General features: G+C 46.4%; 1 protein-coding gene across 1 annotated transcript in view; it reads right to left on the bottom strand.

Annotated features, from left to right (window-relative positions):
• The window catches only part of dysf (dysferlin, limb girdle muscular dystrophy 2B (autosomal recessive)), a 280,694-nt gene extending 260,013 nt beyond the window's left edge, over positions 1–20,681 (bottom strand). Inside the window, exon 1 of the mRNA XM_052038414.1 lies at positions 20,243–20,681. Coding sequence (XP_051894374.1) covers positions 20,243–20,330 — 88 coding nt within the window. The 5' untranslated portion in view covers positions 20,331–20,681. The remainder of the gene's footprint in view (positions 1–20,242) is intronic.
• Between the last annotated feature and the right edge of the window lie 122 nt (positions 20,682–20,803).

Here is a 20,803-nt window from a genome sequence, read left to right as displayed (position 1 = left end):
AAAGCTTGCCCCGCACATCTCCTTTAAACTTTCCCCCTCTCACCTTAAAGCTATGCCATCTAGTATTTGACATTTCTTCCCTGGGAAAAAGACTTGTCTATGTCTCTCATCATTTTATAAACCTCTATGAGATCTCCCCTCAGCCTCTGACTAGAGAAAAGAATCCAAGTATGTCCAACTCTCCATATAGCTAATTCTCTCAAATCAAGGCAAAATCCTGGTGAACCTCTTCTGCACCCACTCCACAGCCTCCACACCCTTCCTGTAACGGGGTGAGCAGAACTGCACGCAGTACTCCAAATGTGGCCTAACCAAAGCGTTACACGATTGTAACATGACTTCCTGACTCTTATACTCAATACCAACTGATGAAGGCAAGCACGCCATACACCTTTACCACTATCTACATGGCCACTTGATGAGATGAGATATCTTTTAGTCACATGTACATCAAAACACAGAGTGAAATGCATCTTTTGCGTAGAGTGTTCTGGGGGCAGCCCAGAAGTGTCGCCACGCTTCCGGCGCCAACACAGCATGCCCACAACTTCCTAACCCGTACGCCTTTGGAATGAGAGGGGAAACCGGAGCACCCGGAGGAAACCCACGCAGACACGGGGAGAACGTATGGACTTGGACGCAACATCCCTCTGTACATCAACACTGTTTAGGGTTCTGCCATTAACTGTATACTTTCCCCTTACATTTGACCTCCCAAAGTGCAACTTCTCACACTTGCCCAGATTAATTTCCATCTGCTATTTCTCTGCCCATATCTGCAACTGATCTATATCCTTTGACAGCCCACTTCACGATTCACAACGCCACCAATTTTTGTGTCGTTTCCAAATTTACTAATCAGCCCATCTACATATCCAGTAATTCTTATATACAAATATTTAAAGGGGACTATTGGGGCAGGATATTCACACAGAGGGTGGTGGGTATATGGAACAAGTTGCCAGTCATTGACTTCAGGAAAGGGGGCTGTGGACATGCACCTGTCTACATCAGTGGTGCTGAGGTCAAGAGGGTTAACAGCTTCAAGTTCCTGGGAGTGAACATCACCAACAGCCTGTCCTGGTCCAACCACATAGATGCCATGGCCAAGAAAGCTCACCAGCACCTTTACTTCTTCAGGAGGCTAAAGAAATTCGGTTTGACCCTTTTGATTCTCACCAACTTTTATCAATGCAGCACAGAAAGCATCCTATCTGGATGTATCACGGCTTGGTACGGCAATTGCTCTGCCCAGGAACTCAAGAAACTGCAGAAAATTGTGGACACAACCCAGCACATCATAGACACCAGCCTCCCCTCCTTGGACTCTTGTCTTTACCTCTCGCTGTCTTAGTGAAGCAGCCAGCATAATCAAAGACCCCACCCACTCGGGTCATTCTCTCTTCTCTCCTCTTCCATCGGGTAGAAGATACAGAAGCATGAGGGCACGTACCACCAGACTACCCCACTGCAATAAGACGATTGAATGGTTCCCTTATGGACTACAATCTACCTTGTTGTGACCTCGCACCTTATTGCACTGCACTTTCTCTGTAGCTGTGACACTTTACTCTGTACTGTTATTGTTTTTACCTGAACTACATCAATGCACTCTGTCCTAACCCAATGTAACTACACTGTGTAACGAATTGACCTGTACAATCAGTATGCAAGACAAGTTTTTCCACTGTACCTCGGTACAAGTGACAATAATAAACCAATACTAGAGGAAGCGGTATTGGTAGGTACAATTACAGTGTGTAAAAGACATTACAGGTAAATGGGACTAGTTCAGAAGGTCACCTTGGTCGGCATGGTTGTTGGACTGGAGGGCCTGTTTCTGTCCTGTAGAACTCTAGAAACAAGAGTAAGCCACTCAACCCCTCCAGACTTGCTCTCCCATTCAATAATATCACTGACCTGATTATACCCTCAGCTCTGCATTCTTGCGTGCCCTGATAAATGTTCACCCTATTACTTATCAAGACTCCATTTACCTCACACTTAAGACTGTTCCACCAACCTTGAAGAAAGAGAGGTACAAAGTCTCACAGCCCTCTGAGAATAAAATCTGCCTCATCACTGCCTTAATTGTAGCCCTTGTTCAAGACTCTTCCACAACATCCCTTCTCCACTTGGTTTAAATAGTTGCTTGCATGCCTGAGAGAAGGCAGTGAGCTCCAAGAGGCTATTCACCTCTAGGAAGTATCACAGGCAGCCCCAGCTTCTCCTCTGGCTGTGGCTAACCATGGACTCTGGTACATAGGAGGATCACCAAATCAACTTTAAGGTCAAAACCCCTTTCAGTCCCAACCCACAAACATTTATGATGGTTGTATTGCCAGAGAGAAAATTTAACCACATTATCATAAGATCCCCACAGAAGCCTGAAGTCCCCACCACCACGTTCAAGAACAGCAACTTCCCTTTAACCATTCGGTTCTTGAACCAACCAGCACAACCCTGATCACTACCTCAGTTTCGTAACACTATGACCACTTTGATCACTTTGCACTAAAATAGACTTTTTTCTGTTTTTATTGGTAAATTGGTTTGTTATTGTCACATGTACCGAGGTACAGTGAAAAACTGTTTTGCATGCCATCCATACAGATCAATTCATAACAACAGTGCATTGAGGTAGGACAAGGAAAAACAATAACAGAATGCAGAATAAAGTGTTACAGTTACAGAGAAAGTGCAGTGCAGGCAGACAATAAGGTGCAAGGTCATAACAAGCTAGATTGTGAGGTCAAAAGTCCATCTTATCGAACTAGGGAACCGTTCAAGTCTTATAACTGCAGGATAGAAGCTGTCCTTGAGCCTGGTGGTACGTGCTTTCAGGCTTTTGTATCTTCTGCCCGATGGGAGGGGGGAGAAGAGAGAATGTCCGGGGTGGGTGGGGTCTTTGATTGTGTTGGCTGCTTTACCAAGGCAGCAAGAAGTGCAGACAGAGTCCATGGAGGGGAGGCTGGTTTTCATGATGTGCTGAGCTGTGTCCGCAACTCTCTGCAATTTTGTGTTCTTTCTTGTAAAATTTGTGTATTATTGTTTAATTTATGTTTTTCTTGTGAATGCCACTTATCTGCTGCAATGTGCCTGCGATGCTGCTGCAAGTAAGCTTTTCATTGCACCCGTGCATACACAGAACAGTACAGCACAGAACAGGCCCTTCGGCCTGCAATGTTGTGCCAACATACACTTATGCATATCACAATAAACTTGACTCTGACGTGCAGTCTTTATATGATATTTATTTCACGATGCTATTTCAGACATTTGTCACTTCTCTGGTGGGGCAGTAGGTAGTGCTACTACCTTGCAGCTCCAGTGAGGTTCAATCCTGATCTCCGGCGCTGTCTGTGTGGAGTTTGAACATTCTCTGTGACTCTGTGGGTTCCCCTGGGTGCTCCGGTTTCCTCCCACATCCCAAAGATGTGCGGGTCGGTAGGTTAATTGCCCCTGGTGTGCAGGTAATTGGTTAAAAAAAAATCAAAGGGGAGTTGACGGGTATGTGGGAGAGAATATGTTGCAGAGGGATAAAGAGAGGGGGAATGGGGCTGGTAGGATTGATCCCCTGGGAGATGGGAAGCACTCAATGGGCTAAATGGCCTCAAGTAAAATGGCATATGGAAGCCATCTCAAAAAACAGTTTTGAAGCACTTTCTCAAAGTCTAATTGCAGAAAATTACAGCTCTTTCAGCAAATCATGACTTCCCCAAGCACTTTACAGACAATGAAATAGAGAAGTGCCATGCACCCAAACTGTGCACAGCAAGCTCCCACAAACTGCAGTGCAATAATGGCCAGGTAACCTGCCTTGTGTTGTGACACTGACTGACATTGGCCAGGACACAGTACAGGGTGTCTGCCCAACCTCTTCTGATAACTCAGGCCCTCGAGGCAAGTGAGAGAACAGAGGTGATGGTGAACAGTTGATGCTGCAGGTTAAGGTATGGAGAACAGGGGTTTGGATGAGCTGAGGTTAACCTCCCTCTGCAACTAGATCCTTGACTTCCTGACCAACAGACCGCAATCAGTGAGGATAGGCAGCAACACCTCTGGCACAATTATCCTCAACACTAGTGCCCCACAAGGCTGCATCCTCAGCCCTCTACTCTACTCCCTATACACTCATGACTGTGTGGCCAGATTCTGCTCTAACTCCATCTACAAGTTTGCAGATGATACAACTGTAGTCAGCTGTATCTCAAATAACAATGAGTCGGAGTATAGGAAGGAGATAGAGCTTAGTGGAATGGTGTCATGACAACAACCTTTCCTTCAATGTCAACAAAACAAGAGAGCTGGTCATTGACTCCAGAAAGGGGGCAGTGTTCATGCACCTGTCTACATCAATGGTGCTGAGGTCAAGAGGGTTGAGAGCTTCAAGTTCCTGGGAGTGAACATCACCAATAGCCTATCCTGGTCTAACTACAGAGATGCCATGGCCAAGGAAGCTCACCAGCACCTCTACTTCCTCAGGAGGCTAAAGAAATTTGGCATGTCCCCTTTGACCCTCAATTTTTATATATTCACCACAGATGCATCATGGCTTGGTACGGCAACTGCTCTACCCGGGACCGCAAACTGCAGAGAGTTGTGGACACAGCTCAGCACATCATGGAAACCAGCCTCCCCTCTGTGGACTGTCTACACTTCGCTGCCTTGGTGAAGCAGCCGACATAATCAAAGACCCCACCCACCCCAGACATTCTTCTTTCTCCCTCCACCGCCTCCTATCAGGCAGGAGATACAAAAGCACGTACCACCGGGCTCAAGGACAGCTTCTATCTCGCTGTTATAAGACTATTGAACGGTTCCCTAGTAGGACAAGATGGACTCTTGACCTCACAATCTACCTCAGAGTCAGAGTAATACAGCACAGAAACAGGCCCTTCAGCCCAACTTGTCCATATCGACCAAGGTGCCCATCTAAGCTACTCCCATCTGCCTGAGTTTGGCCCATATCCCTCTAAACCTTTCCTATCCATGTACTTACCCAAATGCCTCTTAAATGATGTTATTGCACTGCACTTTCCCTGTAACTGTAACACTTTATTCTGAATTCTGTTATTGTTTTCCCTTGTACTACCTCGATGCACTGATGTGATGAAATGATCTGTATGGACGGCATACAAGACAGTTTTTCACTGCATCTTGGTACATGTGACAATAATAAAGCAACCTAAATGGTGTGGAAGTGGGGAGCCAAGGTGAGACAATGCAATAGTTCAAACCAAAGTCACAATGCTCCAAGCTGGTTTGACTAGTGACAGAGCTGAAGGTGGGTTGTAGGAATGGAAGTGTCCAGCCCTGGTACTTGTGATCAGACACTCATCTGGAGCAAATGGTCTGATTTTGTACTTGGTTTCCTGAATGCTGTGGAAGCCCTGTCCAATCTGTACCCCTCTCTGCCACCCAAAAAATAAACTCTTAATACAAGGCAGGGCCATTTCAGTCCCAGAGTCTGGTCCTTCCTTCAATGAAAACATTTGATCACACCTCAACACCCAACCAAACAGGGGCAGAGGGGAATATCCAGGATGGGCTAGAAAGCAGGAGGTTCAAGGGTCGAAGGGTTGTGGGACAGGATGATGGTGGGGTGGTGTTGGTGAGAGGGGTGTCGGCAGGAGATTGCCCCAATTGTCCTGGCCTTCGTAGTCTCATAGGAGAGCAAGTTCCCCTCCTGTGTCAAACATAGATCCAGAGAAACATACACCATAAAAACAGGCCCTTTCAGCCCATCATTTCCATGCTAGCCATGATGCCCATCAACATCACTCCTGTTGGTCTGCAATAGGCCCCTATCCCCCCACTCCTCTTATCTAAGTACAGTCCTAGAGTCTTTGAATCATTGAAATTGTACCTGCCTCCACCACCTCCTCCTCCTCCTCGGCATCTCGTCCCAGATATTCACCACCTGCTATGTAAAACCTACCCCTCAGATCCTGTTTAATTTTCTCCCCTCACAGTTTAAACCCATGCCCCCCTAGTTCTAGATTCCTTTGCCCTGGGGAAAAAAAAAAGACTATTGTATCTGTGCTCCTCAATTTTATAAACCTCTAAGGTTTATAGGTTACCCTTCAGTTAAGGTCACCCCTCAGCCTCCCACATTCCAGTGAGAACAAACCCAGCCTTTCCAGCCTCTTATATTTACAGCCCTCCATTCCAAGCAACATCCTGCAAGCTCTCTTCTGCACCCTCTCTATTGCTACCACCTCCTTCCTGTAGTGCAGCAATCAGAACTGGACACAATACTCTTAAGTGCAGTCGAACCAATGTTTTATACAACTGCAACATGTCCCAACTCTTATACTCAGTCTTAGTCTATTTCCTGCCATTCCCCAGTTCCGAGATTCTCTCCTTCCTCTGTTCACCCACCAAAGAAAAAAAAATTCTCCCTCCACCCTGTTGAATCTTTTCAATGTCTCAAGCACCTCAGCCGATTCACCCTTCAACCTTCTAAACCCAAGGGAATGAATTGCTTAGTCCTCTGGGCTGCAGCATCCCCAGTGAGGATACACTCACTGCACTGTGGTACCCAGTTTTAGCAAAGATCCTCAGAGGCTCCATACAATAGATGCACAACCTCCAGCACGATGTAGTCCAACTCCAGCAGAGGTACAGAACATCGTTAACTTTCCGATGCTCAAATGAGCTGGTGTAACCTTGAGGTTTTCCTTAGAGGAGAGCCAAGGTCGAGCTTTTGTCAGATGCACAAGGACGTGTGTGCACAGGTGCAATGAAAAATTTACTCCAGCAGCATCACAGGCACATAGCATCAGATAAGCAGCATTCACAAGAAAAGCACAAATTAAACACAAATTATACACATCTTTTATAAAAAAGAACACTAAAATGAACAAAAAAATGTCCATTTTAGAGTAAAGTGATCAAAGTGGTCAGTGTTGCTAGACTGTAGTGATCAGGGTTGTGCCGGTTGGTTCAAGACCCAAATGGTTGAAGGGAAGTAGCTGTGAAAGAGTCTTAATTCAAAAATGACGCAAGTCCACTCTTGCTGGTGTCACTCGTCATGCCAGAGCCCTGGCAACCAACTACATGGTGGTGACCGACTGGGAATGAGTGTCTGGGCCACTGGTTTACACATGCCAAAGGTACCAGAGACTATGGAACCGAGGCAGAGGATGGCAGATGAGGCGGTTAAGATAAATATCAACCATGACTTCACTGGAAGTCAGAAGAGGCTCAAAGGGCCAAATGACCTCCTGCTACTCCTATGATCATATAACAGCTCCGACAGCCAAAGAACAAAAGGAAACATCTTGAGCAAGAGCTAGGGAGATTGGCACTGTAATTACTGGTCAAAAATAAATCCATAATTACAGGCTTTGTGTGAGGTCACCAAACAGACTGTTGAACCCTGAACTTTAAGAAACATCTTAAAACTAGGACTTTATTCCTTGAGTGCAAGAGGCAGAGGTGGTCTTATAGGAGGAGCATAGACAGGGTGAATGGTCAGTCTTTTTCCCAGGGTTGGGGAATCAAGAACTGGAGGGCATAGGTTTAAGGTGAGAGGGGAGAGATTTAACAGGAACTTGAGGGGGTAACTTTTTTTTAAAAATAAACACAATACTCCTCCCACAATCACTAAACATCACTGCTTGTCATTTCTCGATGCTTCAGAATCCCTCCACACTCTGGAGGTTGTGAAGTCACCATGGGAATTTCAAGGTAGATCTGGTTTGGTCTGTTACAAGCCCAGGTTGCTACTTGATGAGTGTCCTTTTAAGATGCCCGAGTGGTAGTGTGTGTGGTTTTATCTCACCACTGCAAGTGGGAGCGGAGAAAGTGACAATAACTGGAACGTGCTGGCAATTACACAGACTGATGGAGAGCGAGAGAGATGGTAGCACTGACTGCCAGTCTCTGTACCTACAAGTACATCACAATCGTTGTGATCGTCACTATACAATGCACGTATGGATCTTTGGAGCAATCTGTGGAGTGCACTTTGTCATTAACCTGTACCAGGAATTGGTATATCTGTGGGCGGCCACGTATTGATCAAAGTAACAGATATTTCTGACTAAAAGCAACAGAGTTCTTCAGCGATTGAGGTGTCATACTGCTCCTTCGTGGAACTTGTGGATTTCGTAAACTCCTTCTATTTTCTCTATATTCTACTGTGGTTTTCAGAAGCCTTTGCTCATCATTTTGCTCCATGACCTGCTGAACTGAACTTTGAGAACTGTTCCTAGACCGGGTGGTTTGGGAACTTGCCACACACACATCGGGTTATTTTGGGGTCAATGTCTGATATCTAACATTTTTATTTCTCTTATTATTAATAGTAGTTATTAATAAATAAATTCTAACATTTAAACATGGTTCATTGTGTTTCTATTTTACTGGTACGTAACAGGTCGGTGGGTGGCCTCGTTAACCCCGAGCTCCATCTCCGCCTGCAGATTCGACCGACCTCTCTGCCATCAGGGTGAGGGCCGTGGATGAGATGGAGAGGATTTAGAACGGCGTGGTCCTGAAGCCCACAAAGAGGAAGACAGAGGTAAGACAGAAACCACGAGCACTGTGGGAGGCAAGTCAGCCCATCAAGTCTGTCCCAGCTCCTTCAAAGAGCTCTCTATTGCCCCTGTTCATTCCCAGAACCCTGAGAATATTTCCCCAAGTAATCACTTTAGAAACACTTCAGTGGATTCTGATTTCACCAGCATCTGCCCCAGTGCTTTTCCAGATCTTAACAAATTAGTAAATTGGTTTATTATTGGCACAGTGAAACACTTGGTCTTGCATACTGTTCATACAGACTAATTCATCACATCAGCGCATCGAGAATAGTTACAAGCTAAAACAATAACAGAATGTAGAATAAAGTGTCACAGCTACAGAGAAAGTGCAGGCAGGCAGACAATAAGGTGCAAGGTCATAACAAGGTAGATTGTGAGGTCAAGCGTCCATCTTATCGTACTAGGGGTCCATTCAAAAGTCTTATAACAGTGGGATAGAAGCTGTCCTTGAGGCTACATGAGAAATATTTAGTTATATTTCTCCTTTACTTCTCTCGTCCATTATTTGTACCCACCACCTCTGCTTGTGGTCTCTGGTTCCATCGTCTCCTCATCTGGAGAATTTCTGTTGAACTCCTCCCAACCTCCTCTGGAGACAACCCCAACTTCTCCCATCCCTCCACATCACTGAACCACACTTTGTTCCCTAACCAAGGTCTTGTCACTGCCTTTAGAACACAGAACAGGTGCCAGTCCTCCGGCCCACCATGACTGTGCCAACCAAAGTAAACTGCACGTCTTGGTACGGTAACTGCTCTGCCCGGGACTGCAAGACACTGCAGAGGGTTGTGGACACAGCCTAGTGCATCACGGACACCAGCCTCTCCTCCATGGACTACACTTCGCTGCCTCGAGAAAGCAGCCAACATTATCAAAGACCCCACCCACCCTGAATATTCTCTCTTCTCCTCCCTCCCATCGGGCAGAAGATACAAAATCCTGAAAGCACGTACCACCAGGCTCAAGGACAGCTTCTATCCCACTATTATAAGGCTATTAAACAGTCCCCTAGTACAATAAGATGGACTCTTGACCTCAATCTACCTCGTTGTGGCCTTGTTACTTATTGCCTGCCTGCGCTCCACTTTCTCTGTAAACTATAACATTTTATTCTGTCATTCTGTATTTTAATATCTGTAAAGAACTTTTCAGTGCAATAGAAAACACCAGGGGTTTAAATTCCTCAAATATGTAAACACAGCAACTGAGATAGAGTGCCACTGCAAACTTCACATTCAATCTGTCATTCCCCTGGTTCTGCTGCATCAGCTCCACAGTTAATGTTAACCCAGAGCAGCTTCGACCACAGCGAAGAGGTCTGATTTCATCAGAGCAGCTGCCATTTAGTATCAAGGTCAACCGTTACAGACAATGGAATACACTGCAGAGGGACAGCTGCAAAGGGTTATCAGAAGAATACTTACTTGAATCACCAAGGTATGGACAGTTACAGACCAAGCAGGGCAAATGGGATTAGTATAGATAGGTACATGATGGTTAGTATGGACATGGTGTGCTGAAGGCCCTTGTTTCTGCACTGTTATGACTCCAGCATAGATAGGTCAACATGAAGGGTCTCAACCCAAAACGTCGACTGTCCATTCCCCTCTACAGATGCTGCCTGATCCATTATAAATACAGGGCTGTGGGGAGAGGGTAGGGCAGTGGGATTAGTTTGGCTCGACACGGGTCGATGAGGTGTGAGGGGGGATTACTTTACATTTGAGGAGACAAACTCCAGATGAAGGGTCTTGCCCCGAAACATCAACTGTCCATTTCCCTCCACAGATGCTGCCCGACCCGCTGAGTTCCTCAATGATTTGGTTTTGGCTATAGACGTGTCCATGATGGTTGACCTTGACCTGGTGGGTCAAGGGGCCTGTTTCTGTGCTGTATGACTGTTCCTGGTAAGTGAGAAGACATACTTGCTGAGTGTAGGTGTGGGTGAGAGGGAGAAAAAGGATTTGCATTTCCTTAGCATTGTTCACATTTGCTCAAGAGGCTAAAGTGCTTCACTATGAATGGAGTACAAATTGCAGTGTCATCACCATTGTAATGTGGGAAACCCACCAGTCAAATTGCACATGAGAAAGAGAAGCAGACATAGGCAAAAGCAGTGTCACAGGTAGACAGGGTGTTGAAGAAGGCACTTAGCACACTGGCCTTCATCAGTCAGGGCACTGGGTGTAGGAGTTGAGACATTATGTTGTAGTTGTACAAGTCATTGGTGAGGTCACATTTGGAGCACTGTGTACAGGTTTGGTCACCCTGTTATAGGAAAGACATGGTTAAACTGGAAGGATTGTAGAAAAGATTTACGAGGGTGTTGCCAGGACTAGAAGGCCTGAGTTATAGGGAGAGGTTGGCCAGGCTAGGAGAATGAGGGGTGACCTTATAGAGGTTTATAAAATCATGAGGTGCATAGGTAAGGAAGACGGTAACAGTCTTTTCCCCAGGGTAGGGGAGTCCAAAACTAGGGGGCATAGGTTTAGGGTGAGGGGAAAGATTTAAAAGGGACCTGAGGGGCAATTTTATATGGAATGAGCTGCCAGAGGAAGTGGGTGAGGCAGGTACAACAGGATCATTTCAAAAGCACTTGGATAGGTACATGTAGGGGCAGGGCTTGGAGGGATATTGGCCGAACACAAGAAATTGGGACAAGCTGAGTGGGCACTGTGGTCGGCATGGACTGGTTGGGCCAAAGGGCCTGTATCCGTGCTGTATTGCTGTGACTTTAGGCCATTCAGCCCATCGTGCCTACTCCATCATTCAATAAGGCAATTATAACTGATCATTTACCTCAGTACCACTTCCTGCACTAACCACAGTTATCTCTTGATTCCCTTAATATCTCTAATTAATTCCATATACATAGCACTATATTCTCCATTCTGTTTTCTTTGTACTACCTCGATGTACTTATGTACGGAATGATCTGTCAGGATGGCACGCACACAAAAGCTTTTCACTGTATCTCAACATGTGACAATAATCTTTACAAGGATGTTGCCAGAACACAAGGGACTGAGAGGTTGAGCAAACTGGCACTTTATTCATTTTAGTGTAGGAGACTGAGGGGTGATCTTATAGAGGCGTATAAAATCTTGAAGGACATAGATAAGGTGAATGCACATAGTCTTTTCCCTAGGCTTGGGTAACCAAGAACTAGTAGGCATAGATTAAAGGTGAGAGGGGAGAGATTTAATAGGAACCTGAGGGGCCAACCTTTTCACACAGATGGTGGTTGATACATGGAATGAGTTGCTGGAGAAAGTAGGTGAAGTGAGTACATTAACAACTTTTAACCATTTGGATAAGTGCATGGAAGGGAAAGGTTGAGAGGGATATGGTCCAAATGGGACAAGCTTCAATGGGCATCTTGGTCAGCATGGACCAGTTGGGCCAGGGGGCCTGTCTCCATGCTGTATGACTATTACTATGACTTAAATAAACCAGTTACCGATTATCTAAAATTCTATCGACCTCTGCCGTGGACATACTCAGCAACAGTCTCCATGGCAAACTTGGGTGGACAATTCCAAATTCATTACTTCTGGCTGAAGAAGTTTTTTCAGATCTCCATCCCAATTGGCTAACTTTTTATTCTGAGACCATGACCCCTGGTTCTAGATGCACCAGCTGGGGAAACATCATCCCTGTATCCCAAGACTAACATTTTAATGACATCACCTCATGACTCATGACTGTGGCCAGATTCTGCTCTAACTCCATCTACAAGTTTGCAGATGATTCCACAGTTGTAGGCCGTATCTCAAACAGCAATCAGTCGGAGTACAGGAAGGAGGTAGAGAGCTTAGTGGAATAGTGTCATGACAACAACCTTTCCCTCAATGTCAGCAAAACAAAAGAGCTGGTCATTGACCAGGAAAGGGGGCAGTGTACATGCACCTGTCTACATCAATGGTGCTGAGGTTGAGAGGCTTGAGAGCTTCAAGTTCCTGGGAGTGAACATCACCAACAGCCTGTCCTGGTCAAATCACGTAGATGCCACGGCCAAGAAAGCTCACCAGTGCCTCTACTTCCTCAGGAGGCTAAAGAAATTTGGTTTGTCCCCTTTGACTCTCACCAACTTTTACAGATGCACCACAGAAAGCATCCTATCTGGATGTATCACGGCTTGGTACGGCAACTGCTCTGTCCAGGACTGCAGGAAACTGCAGACAGTTGTGGACACAGCCCAGCGCATCACAGACATCAGCCTCCCCTCTTTGGACTCTGTCTTTACCTCTCGTTGTCTTGAAGCAGCCAGCATAATCAAAGACCCCACCCACCCAGGACATTCTCTCTTCTCTACTCTTCCATCAGGTAGGTGCCTGAGGGCACGTATCACCAGACTTGAGGACAGCTTCTACCCCACTGTGATAAGACTATTGAAAGGTTCCCTTATACAATGAGATGGACTCTGACCTCACGATCTACCTTGTGACCTTGCACCTTATTGCACTGCACTTTATCTGTAGCTGTGACATTTTACTCTGTACTGTTATTGTTTTTACCTGTACTACATCAATGCACTCTGTACTAACTCAATATAACTGCTCTGTGTAATGAATTGACCTGTACGATCAGTTTGTAGGACAAGCTTTTCACTGTACCTCGGTACAAGTCACAATAATAAACCAATACCACTCAGTCTTCTAAACTCAGTACAGACCTAATCTAATCAACCTCTCTGCATCTGACAGGCCAACCATCTCGTGAATCAGCCTGGTGAATCTTTGCTGCATTCCCTCCACCTCAAATATTGAGCACAGCAAGATCTCAAGACAATTAAAGATGACAGGATAACCTGCTTTAACAATGTTAGTCAAGGGGTTAACATTGTCCCCAGAACAAGGTTTAAACTTGAGTCTTCAGGGGAATGGTGGATGGTTACGAGGTGGTGTACAGGAGTGAGGTGGGTCAGCTGGTTGAGTGGTGCCATAACAACCTTGCTCCCAACATCAACAAAACCAAGGAACAGATTGTGGACTTTAGGAAGGGGAAGTCAGGTACACATGTACCACATCCTCATTGAAGGGTTTCACAAGATCACAAGACAAGGGAGTAGAAGCAGGCCATTCGGCCCATCGTCTGCTCCAAGGAAAGGGAAATAGAAATGAGAAATGGGGAAATGGGAAAAACCTATTCTAATCCCAATTTCCAGCCTTATCCCCATATCCCTTGAAACCCTGACTATTTAGATATCTATCTCCTCCTTGAACGCCCCCACTGCTGTACATGGCAAGGAGTTCCACAAATTCACCACCCTCTAGCTAAAGAAATTTGTCCTCATCTGTTTTGAAACTGTACCCTCTAATTCTAAGATTGTGCCCTCTGGTCCTGGACTCACCCACCAAGGGAAACAGCCTAGCCACATCTACTGTCCTTTCCTATCAATATTTTAAATGTCGCTATGAGGTCCCCTCTCATTCTTCTGTACTCCAGTGAGTACAGTCCAAGAGCCGACAAACGCTCCTCATACGTAAGCCCTTTCATTCCTGGAATCATCCTCGTAAATCTCCTCTGAACCCTCTCCAACGTCAGCACATCCTCCCTAAGATGTGGGGCCCAAAACTGCGCACAATATTCCAAATGAGGCCTCACTAGTGCCCCGTAGAGCCTCATCAACACTTCCTTACTTTTATACACTATACCTCTCGAAATGAATGCCAACATAGCATTCGCTTTCTTTACCACCGATCCGACCTGGTGGTTAACCTTTAAGGTATCCTGCACGAGTACCCCCAAGTCCCTTTGTACTTCTGTACTTTGAATCTTCTCTCCTTCTAGATAATAATTTGCCTGCTTATTTCTGCTTCCAAAGTGTACAACTGCATCATCAGGGACCCCCACCATCTGGGCTATGCCCTCCTCGATGCTGCCATCAGGCGGGAGGTACAGGAGCCCAAAGACCCACACCTCAAGGTTCAACAACAGCTTCTTCCCCACTGCCATCAGTGGCTTGAACTGACCTGAAAAAAACCTAACGTTACCTCAGACTATATTTCTTTTCTCTCTCAACTTGTGCTAGTGTCACTTTGTTTATTTTGTGTATATGTTAATTTAAATTAACATCAATTATACATAACTTAAGTTCAAGTCAACTGATGTCTGTCATGTTTGTACTGTACTGCTGCAAAAAGTTAATTTTCACAGCATTTATACCCTGGGTAGGAATACCTATGACAATAACCTTGAACTTGGAATGGGGCTCAGGGTCAATGTTCGGATGTGTACTCAACTAGAAGAGCAAAGGTTAGCAAGTCCAGGAAGCAGAGCGGTGGTGGGGTGGGCGGGCCGGCGGTGTGGGGTGGTCAAATGCACAGGAGGGGAATACAGAGCTAAAGTGGATCAAATTTAACACAGGGGGAATGCAAGGGGTCTAACTAGTCATGTTTGTGGTTGAAAGAGCTGTCATGGCTATTATTTCAAGACCAGGACAGATCTCCCCATGACACAGAGATAGCCATGTAGGATGCAAAGCTTTAATTAGCACGGGTCTATGATATTGTTGCTATCACTGAGATGGTTGAAGGATAGGCAGGACTGGTAACTCAATATCCCAGGGTACAGAATTGTCAGACAAGGCAGGAGGGAGGTGAAAGAGGAAGTGGTTTTGCACTGTCTGTCAAGGAACTGGTTACTTCATTAATGAGGGAGGAATTCCAAGAAGGATCTTCAAACAAGGCCACATGGGTAGAGATTAGGAACAAAAAGGGTGTTGTCACTTTGCTGGGGTGTTATTGCAGACTTCCCAACAGTCAACAGGAGACAGAGGAACAGATCTACTTCCGAGAGTCTCTTGAATGGTTGCATCACGGTCTGGTACAGCAATTCGAATGAACAGGAACGCGAGCAGCTGCAGAGAGTAGAGGACTCGTGCCCATGACGTACTGGGCAATCTCTCCCCATCATCGGTAGGACCTGCAGGAGGAGCTGCCTCAAGGCGGCAACATCCAAAGATCCCCACCATCCAGGCCGTGCCATCTTCTCGCAGTTACCGTCAGGCGGGAGGTATAGAAGCCTGAAGTCCCACACCACCAGGTTCAAGAACAGCTACTTCCCTTCAGCCATTCAGTTCTTGAGCTAACCTGGACAACCCTAATCACTACCTCAGTACAGCAACACTATGACCACTTTACATGACAATGGACTTTGTTTTTATTTTTGTTCTAATTGTATTCTTCTTGTAAAAAGAATTTTTAATTTAAGTTTAATTTAGGTTTTTCTTGTGAATGCTGCTTATCTGATGCCATGAGCCTGTGATGCTGCTGCAAGTAAGCTTTTCATTGCACCTGTGCACACATGGACTTGTGCAGATGACAATTAACTCAACATTTGAGATACAAAGGCAAACGGCAGCAAGATGTGATATATAAAAAAATAATCAGGGTTATAGCCCTAGGGAACTCTCACATTTAAAGAGGATCTAGACAAGCACTTGAATCAGCAAAGTATAGAAGGCTTTGGACCAAGTGCTGGTAAGTCGGAATGGGTACAGATAGGTAGAGCCTTAGATGGAGCTGTGGAGAAAAACAGGCCCTTCAGCCCATCAACTCCATGCCCAGCAGTTACAGTAATCCTGCCTGAACTCATTTTATTCTCCCCCACATTCCATCAGTTCCCTGCTTCCCCCCCTTGCTGAAATTCAACACATCATTGGTAACCTGTCGACCCCAACATCTTTGGAACAAAAACCAGGTGGTCACAGGGAGAACGTGCAAACTCCACACAGACAGCACTGGAGGTCAGGATTGAACTCTGGTCTCTGCAGCTGAGGCAGTGGCTCTACCCACTGCACCAGCCTGCTGTCTCTACTTGTTGCTGGCATGGACGTGGTGGGCCAAAGGTTCTGTTCTTGTGCTGTATGACTATGACAGTGCTGCACTCCCCTCAGTACTGCACTGTAGTCTCGTATCCTTTTGTGGTTGAAAGAACCGCCGTAGCTATTATTTCAATTAAGACCAGGACAGTTCTCCCCATGTCACAGAGATATAGAGTCATACAGCGTGGACACAGGTCATTCAGCCCAACACAGCCATCCTGACCAGTGGGCACCCATCCATCTTCCAGCACTTGGCCCATAGCCTTTTACGTCTGGGCAATTCGAGTGCTCGTCTAGACACTTCTTACATGTTGTCAGTGACTCTGCTTCCACCGTGCTCTTGGGCAGTGTGTTCCAGGCACTCACCACTCTCGGGGTGAAAAAGGTCCCTCTCAGATCCCCTCTAAATCTCTTGTCCCTCATCCTAAATCTGTCTCCTCTGGTTTTATTTACCTGGGATAGCGAGAGAGGTTTCCTGCAATCCACTACCTACACACCTCAGGATTTGAACCCACAATCTGATTCAGAAGTAACACAGTTAGAAATCAGTAAGAGGAAGAGAGGGAGACGGCACTTGAAAATAGACTTGAGGTAAAGAGCAATTAACAAAGAGGAAGAAAGACTAAGAGGGAGAGACAGGGACAGCCACAGATGAATGTAGTTACAACAGCAACCTGCATTGGCTAAGGAAATTCAGCATGTCCCCAATGACCCTCACTAATTCTTTATTATACACAGATGCGCCACAGAAAGTCTCCGATCCAGATGTATCACGGCTGGTATGGCAACCGCTCTGCCTGGGACCGCAAATCACAGTTGTGGACACAACCCCAGTCCATCACACAAACCAGCCTCCCCTCCATGGACTGTCTACGCTTCCCGCTGCCTCAGGAAAGCAGGCAACATAATCAAGGACCCCTCCCACCCCAGTCGTTCTCTCTTCTCCCATTGGGCAGAAGATACGAAAGCCTGAGAACACGTACCACCAGGCTCAAGGACAGCTTCTATCCCACTGTAATCAGAAATGGACCACTCATACGCTGAAAGATGAACTTTTCATCTGCCTCATTGTGGCCCCTGCATTTTGTTTGTCTGCCTGCACTGCACTAACTGTAACACTATATTATGCATTCTATTTCCTTTTTCACCATGATGTGATATTGTATGGAATGATTTGTTTGGATGGCCTACAAAACAAAGTTTAATTGCATCTCAATAAACGTGACAGTAATAAACCAATTACCAATACCTCCAAGGTGGTAAAACTCGCATCCCAGAGACTTGAACACACACCAAGCCACATGAGGAGATATGGAAGCCAGTGGGAGGTAGGTTTCATTTTTAGGAAGGAAGGGGTAGATGGGGAAGGGTGTCCTGGAACCTGGGCTTAAGGCAGCTGAAGTCATGGCCACTGGTGATGGGGGCGAGGTGGATATGGAGATCATCAAGAGACTGGATTCAACAGAGTCGAAAGCCTAGATGGGAAGTGGGACAGGAGTATGCAGCGGGAGACGAGAGCCCAGAGGGCTTGGAAAACAAGGATGAGAACTTCATGGTTGAGGGACTGCAGAACTGGAAACCAGTGGGGGTTCAGAAAGCACGGGTGTGAGGGGTGAATGGATGGTATGTGTTAGCACAGGGACGGCTGAGACTGTGGTGTCCTTGTTTGCAAGTGATGGAACGGGGCAAATTAACACTGTGGTTGAGAGTTGCATACGAAGAATGTGGGAATATAGCAGGCCATTTGGCCCCTCCTGCTCTGCTATTCTAAACATAGCTGATCTTTTACCTCAATGCCACTTTCCTGCACTAACCCCATATCCCTTCATTCTCTTCATATCCAACTATTTATTGATCTATGTCTTGAAATATACACAATGACGACACCTCCACAGCCCTCTGGGGGAGAAAATTCCAAAGATTCCCACCCTCCACATGAAGATACTTCTCATCTCAGTCCTCAATGAGAAACCCTTTATTCAGACTGAATCCTCGTTCTAGACTGCCCAGTCAGTGGAAATATCCTCTACCATGTCAAGCCCCATTAGAATGTCTATGTGTGCATGTCCCTGCTTCTCTGCATCGGGAGGGAGGGACAAACAAACAAGCAAGCAAGCAGAGAGAGACCAGAACAAGATATGCTCAGAGACACAGACCTACATGGGAGGACAGAGGGATACCAAGATGAATATACAAAAAACTGCAGATGCTGTAAATCAGAGTTATACAGTAAGGAAACCTGCCCATCGGCCCAACTTGTCCATGCTAATCCCATTTGCCTGCATTTGGCCCCTATCTCCTAAATCTTTCCTGTCCATGAAAATGTTCAAATATCTTTTAAACTTCCTCTGGCAGCTTGTTCCATATACCCACCACCCTCTGCATATAAAAAATAAACTCAGATCCCTTTTACATCTTCCCCCTCAACCTCATGCCCTCTTGTTAGGGCATAGAACAGTACAGCACAATACAGGCCCTTCAGTCCACAATGTTGTACTGACCTTGAAACCTCGCCTAAGACCATCTAACCCCTTCCTCCCACATATCCCTCTATTTTAAATTCCTCCATATGCTTATCTAGTAATCTCTTGAATTTGACCAATGTACCTGCCTCCACCACCGCGCCAGGCAGCGCATTCCATGCTCCAACCACTCTCTGGGTAAAAAACCTTCCTCTGATATCTCCCTTGAACTTCCCACCCATTACTTTAAAGCTATGCCCTCTTGTATTGAGCATTGGTGCCCTGGGAAAGAGGCCACTATCTATTCCTCTTAATATTTAGACTCCACTACCCTGGGGAAAAGACTGACCATCCACCCTGTCTACACCCCTCATGATTTTATAAACCTCCATCAGGTTTCCCACCCCCAAGTCTCCTTCACTCCAGGGGGAGCAGTCCTAACCTCTCTGTACAGCTCAGACCCTCCAGTCCTGGCAACATCCCAGTGAAGACAGACTGCAGATGCTGTGTGGGAGCAAAAAAAGCTGAACAAGCTTCTGGAGGAACTCAGCGTCACAGCAGCTGCTGAGCTCCTCCACCAGTGTGTTTTCTGCTTAGCATCCTAAATTGGTTTATTATTGTCACATGTACTAAGATACAGTGAAAAACTTTGTTTCACATGCCATCCACACAGATCATTCTAAACAACAGTGCATTTAGATAGTACAAGGGAAAACAATAACAGAATGCAGAATAAAGTGTCACATTTACAGAGAAAGTGCAGTGCAGGCAGACAATAAGGTGCAAGGCCATAACAAGGTAGATTGTGAGGTCAAGAGCCCATTTTATGGTACTTGGGGACTGTTCAATAGTCTTAACAGCAGGGCAGAAGCTGTCCTTGAGAGTCTAAATTAATCTGAAATTAAAATTTGGAAATGCTGGAAAGACTCAGCAGGTCAGGCAGCATCTGAGGAGAGATAAACAGAGGCAGAGAGATACCCAGACATTCTTTCATACCAAGGGAGAGGTAAACACAGAGTCAGGGGAACTTTGGGGAAGAGACACCTACAGGTTTTTGGCTCGCCCCGGACAAACTACCGACAGCAGAGTCACTGAAGATGGGCTCAGCTGTTCACTTCCCTCCACGGATGCTGCCCAACCCGCTGAGTTCCTCCAGCACTGTGTGTGTGTTGCTCCAGAAATATAAACACATGGTTAAAAATTCACCAGATGGACAGTCAGTGCTGCTACTTTAACAGACTCAATGCAACGCGTGCGTCTGTTAATTTTAGCCGGGGTGGTGTCCCAGCCCGCCTGTAACCCAATACAGTTATATTTAACCTCGGGAATAATCCGCATCAGCGCTGGCCGGGCCGGGCGGGGAGCAGTGGCGGGGCTCGCTCGCCTCGCTCGCCTCCTCTTACCTTGGAAGATCACCCCACAGTAAGCGTCGCTGATGTCCTGCTCGATGATCTGCAGCCCCTCGGCGCACAGAACAAACACCCGCAGCATCCTGAGCCGGCGGAGTCAGGGATCCAGTCGCTCATCCGTGCCTGGACCTTCCCGTCCCGTCCCGCTGCCCCTCCCCGAGCTCTCCCTCTCCCTTAACTCGCTCCGCCCCTCCCTCCTTCTTCCCTCTCTCTTTTTTTGCTCCTACACGCTCTAGTCCTCTTTCTGCACTATTCTACCTCTCTTGCTCCCACTCTCTCTCTCTCTGCTTTTATCTCTTTTTGTCCCCACTATCCCCCCATCTCTCGCTTGTTCTCTCCTTCTGTCCCCTTCACCTTCTCTGATTCCTCCTCTCTCTGTGACTCTCTCTCACTACCTCGTCCCCGCCTGCTCCTTTCACCTGCCCTCGCTTCCCCCCTCCCTCCCTGATATGGTTCCCCTCTCTATCTCCCCCCCCCCCCTCCCTGATATGGTTCCCCTCTCTATCTCCCCCCCCCTCCCTGATATGGTTCCCCTCTCTATCTCCCCCCCACCTC

The sequence above is a fragment of the Pristis pectinata genome, chromosome 2 (genome assembly GCF_009764475.1).
Source record: "Pristis pectinata isolate sPriPec2 chromosome 2, sPriPec2.1.pri, whole genome shotgun sequence".
Lineage (NCBI taxonomy): Eukaryota > Metazoa > Chordata > Chondrichthyes > Rhinopristiformes > Pristidae > Pristis > Pristis pectinata.
The sequence above is the reverse complement of the archived record's forward strand: the minus strand, read 5'-3'. Positions and strand labels throughout refer to the sequence as shown.